The sequence below is a fragment of the Myzus persicae genome, unplaced genomic scaffold (assembly GCF_001856785.1).
Source record: "Myzus persicae strain clone G006 unplaced genomic scaffold, MPER_G0061.0, whole genome shotgun sequence".
NCBI lineage: Eukaryota > Metazoa > Arthropoda > Insecta > Hemiptera > Aphididae > Myzus > Myzus persicae.
Genome location: NW_019103943.1, coordinates 4,963 through 9,314, shown reverse-complemented (window position 1 = coordinate 9,314; position 4,352 = coordinate 4,963). Strand labels below are relative to the sequence as shown.

Genomic DNA, 4,352 nt, shown 5'->3' with positions numbered 1-4,352 from the left:
TAAATTATAGTTTTCAAGGTACAAATTTCAAACTTTCAAACATAAGTGGCTACAATTTATTTTTTAGAATAAACAAGAATTTGTAATATATTATTATATATAACGGCGGGTTACTAAGTTTAGTGAAAAGTGCTTACTGAAAGTTTCATGGTTTTAATATTAAGATTGTTATTGATACTACGAAAAAATGTGAGAAGATAAAAATGTAAAATTCTATGACACATCATAATTAATTAAAAATGTGAACTACCTACCTATAATCTAGAACTAACGAGTTTAAATACTATACCTATATTATTTAAAATATATGTTAATGATTTTGGGTGTCAAAATAGATTATCTTTATTATTTTTGTTGCACAATGTCATCATGAAATAATGATTAATATAATATGATGAGTGTCTTTTGTATAGTGATGCTAATTTTGTTCTTAAGATTATTATAAAGTCAACTGATTTTCAATAAAAACTGTAAGTAAAAATAATTTATGAATAATAATATAATATAAATGTAGAAGGTAGTTACAATTAATACGATTGTTTATATTTGGGATGGTTTTAAATCAAACATTAATCGTTTCACTAATGGTCGAAAGTCGAACCATAATGAACGATTAATAAGATAATTGATTATATTACACGCATAGTAGGTAATCAAGAAACTTGTATTATTTTTTCAAAAAAAAAAAAATCTTTATTATCTTATGAACATTATTATGTCCTGAATATTAAATATTGGATAGGTTCATCAACTTTTGGTATAATGGATTGGTGTTAGTCAAAATTTAAAGAACTATTTGAAAAAAAGACATTTTGAAATGTATTTTATTAAATTTGTTTCAACAATATGAACACATTTTCAAATATTAATTACTCATTCAATTAGGTATACAGAACAAGTTTTAGTAAAAAAATTATATATTTTTTTATAAATCAAAATCATTGACAAGAAAAATATTGTAAATATATATTAAATAAATTAAAACTTATCAAAATAAAATTAACAAAAAATCACTAAATTACAGAAAATCAAAACTAACTAAATATATTTTAATATTTTACAAAAAAATATTTACATCATTATTTTGAAAACATTTTGTTTTAATGAGCTTATTCCAGAAAAATACTATGCCCATTAAAAGCGCAACAAGTATTAATACACTTGTGAAAATAAAATTAAATATAAAATACGGGCGCTCATAAAACGGTTTAATGTTCTCACCAAAAATCAATGTCGATTTCATTTTATCGGTAGCTGTACTATGATACATTTTTGAAGTTTCTGTAGTAACAATGGTGGAAGTGGGTTCAGATGTTTCAGTCACTGTACTCTCAGACATTGGTGAAGTTTCTGTAGTAACAATGGTGGAAGTGGGTTCAGATGTTTCAGTCACTGTACTCTCAGACATTGGTGAAGTTTCTGTAGTAACAATGGTGGAAGTGGGTTCAGATGTTTCAGTCACTGTACTCTCAGACATTGGTGAAGTTTCTGTAGTAACAATGGTGGAAGTGGGTTCAGATGTTTCAGTCACTGTACTCTCAGACATTGGTGAAGTTTCTGTAGTAACAATGGTGGAAGTGGGTTCAGATGTTTCAGTCACTGTACTCTCAGACATTGGTGAAGTTTCTGTAGTAACAATGGTGGAAGTGGGTTCAGATGTTTCAGTCACTGTACTCTCAGACATTGGTGAAGTTTCTGTAGTAACAATGGTGGAAGTGGGTTCAGATGTTTCAGTCACTGTACTCTCAGACATTGGTGAAGTTTCTGTAGTAACAATGGTGGAAGTGGGTTCAGATGTTTCAGTCACTGTACTCTCAGACATTGGTGAAGTTTCTGTAGTAACAATGGTGGAAGTGGGTTCAGATGTTTCAGTCACTGTACTCTCAGACATTGGTGAAGTTTCTGTAGTAACAATGGTGGTAGTTTGTCCTTCGTTTTTGTTATTATTTATTGCGTTTAGTGGATCAAGAGCCCGTTTCATCATGTATTTTTCCAGATATAAGCCATCCCCTAGACTTAAGCTTTGACGGAATTTGTCATGTCGCTTGTGTTCACCAACGAAAATGGTAACCATAAATGTTGAAATTGGTGGAGTTTGAATAAAATTAACCCAGGTCTTGTATGTGTATTTGGTTGAATCTTTTGCAACGGGCTCATATCTAAAATCAACACAAATTGAATTATTTTAATAAGTATAAATTATCTTACAAAATAAACGGTGAGACTGGTGAATTTAGTACAGATAAAAGGACTAGACCCTCAGACTAGCTCATATACTTCCTATCACTTGTCAGTTAAATTTTCTAAAATATAATAGGCAGTTAGGTAAGTCATAATAGTACTAAAAACAAAAAAATAAATCATATTTCTCTAATATGTTAGTTTGATTTTAGAGAATAAAAAAGACGAACATAAAGATCACTACAATTTAACATAGTGTTTCATGGTTCAGACAATTTATTTTTGGAATTTTTATAACAATTAATTGAAAAATGTTCAATATTTTTAGCACTATATTCGAACTTTATAATCTTCAATGGTTTTATTATTTCAGTGCCAAAAAAAAAAAAAAAAACAGAAATCGCATCATATTTTCGGTGTACTCGTTAGAATTTACCAATTTGTTTTTAATTCAATTAATTAATATTAATTTGAAATAAAAAATATAGCTTTTTAAGTTGCATTTCCAATTTATAGTTTTAAAAATAATCAATCGATTGCAATTCTTACATGTCAACTGTGTTCAAAATTGGCATGTTTGACAAAGTGATTTCGTTCCTTTTAATTTGTATTGATACGTTAAATGGTGTTTTAAAATGTGGTTCATCATAACAAGGAAAAGCACTTCTTGCGTGTTTGGTTTGTAATTGATTGTTAGCAGCCACCCATCTGTAAATATATATACATATATATATATATAACAATAATACAGTATTGACAATCTAAAAATAATTATAGAAAAAGTTTGAACCATTAGATGAAATATAATACAGTTAGTTGTTGTTTAAATATACATTTTATTTAATCGAAATCGAGTGTGTATAGTCTCGTTTTTTCGATATACCGATGTGCAACGAAAAGCAATAAACATGCAAACCTACTTTTTTACACGTGGGTAGGCATCGTAAGAGGTGTGGAAAATATTGGACGCATCGTCGTTCAAATAACCACTGTAATCAATATGTATTGTGTATTTTTGTTTTGCCAAAATATGTCCGTCTATCTTGACTTTGACTTGTTCCAGTTCTTCCACGTACTTCCAGGAGTCGACCCTAACATCGCCGTTGGTGTTATCGTCTGTCATCGTGATTTCGTGCAACACCAAGTCCTTGGAGTTAAACGTGATCTCGTCCGTGGTGGTTTTCACTACGATCGAGATATCCACTCGGCCGGCGAACGAAGGGTTTACCGTATCAAAGTCCGGCACCAAGCTCAGCGCGTACCATTCCGGTTCGGTGTCGTCGGGCAACCGTCCGAAATCTACCGTCGGTTTGTCATCGTAACCCCGGACGTGTGCAAACACAACGAAAAACGCAATAATTGATAGAGGTCGCATATTGTCGAATTCTCACATCTAACTAATGACTAGAGTACCGAAAATCGACGACAAAATTTGAGTAATCTAAACGCAAACACCTATACATAATATGTAACCATGCGATATATAATTAATATTATCTTATCGAGTGGACGAGTAACGAGAAACGCTCCGAAACGTTTTCATTTTTTTGACACGTTGAATCAACATGTCGAGACACTTGTATACAGTAATGTTTATTATAAACATGATTCAGTTACGGCCACGTCAAATAGGTAAAAAAAAAATTATAGAAAGTTCACTTATATATGAGTACTGCCCTGAAATAAGTTTTCGACAAATCTGAGACCACGAAATATATATTTTTAAAGTAGGTACCTACATTTATATCTAATTTGTTAGTCATATCGATTAATCAACGTATTTCGTACGATAACCACAATCAAAAAATAATAACAATAATATTATTAATCCCCATTAATGCCGAAACCAACTTCATTTAAATTTAAAGATAATTGAATATCGTCCCATCAGTTATTTTTTTCGAAACGTACAAACAATTAACAGAATTAAATTATACCTCTATGGTTCAAAAATAATGGTTATATCTGTATATGTTGACACGTATAGACATAAAGTGTCTATATTAACAATTGTATTAATAAAATGGCTTAGAATTGAACTTTTTTATTACTAATCACAAGAAACCACTAGTATAATATAACGAGACAAGTTTAGATATTAAGCCAGCTAATATTTTTGGGTCTTTTTATCAAAGCACTCGATATAGACTTCTCGACATCGTTCTATCTCG

The 4,352-nt window shown here is 30.4% G+C and overlaps 1 protein-coding gene across 1 annotated transcript; it reads right to left on the bottom strand.

Moving 5' to 3' along the window:
- Positions 1-1,042: 1,042 nt before the first annotated feature.
- On the bottom strand, positions 1,043-3,584 carry LOC111036714. The gene is made up of 3 exons (XM_022318846.1): positions 3,102-3,584; positions 2,731-2,889; positions 1,043-2,159 (listed from the first exon to the last, which is right to left on the bottom strand). The coding sequence occupies exons 1-3, from the start codon at positions 3,554-3,556 to the stop codon at positions 1,058-1,060; spliced, it is 1,716 nt and encodes a 571-aa protein (XP_022174538.1). The 5' UTR covers positions 3,557-3,584; the 3' UTR covers positions 1,043-1,057.
- Positions 3,585-4,352: the final 768 nt, after the last annotated feature.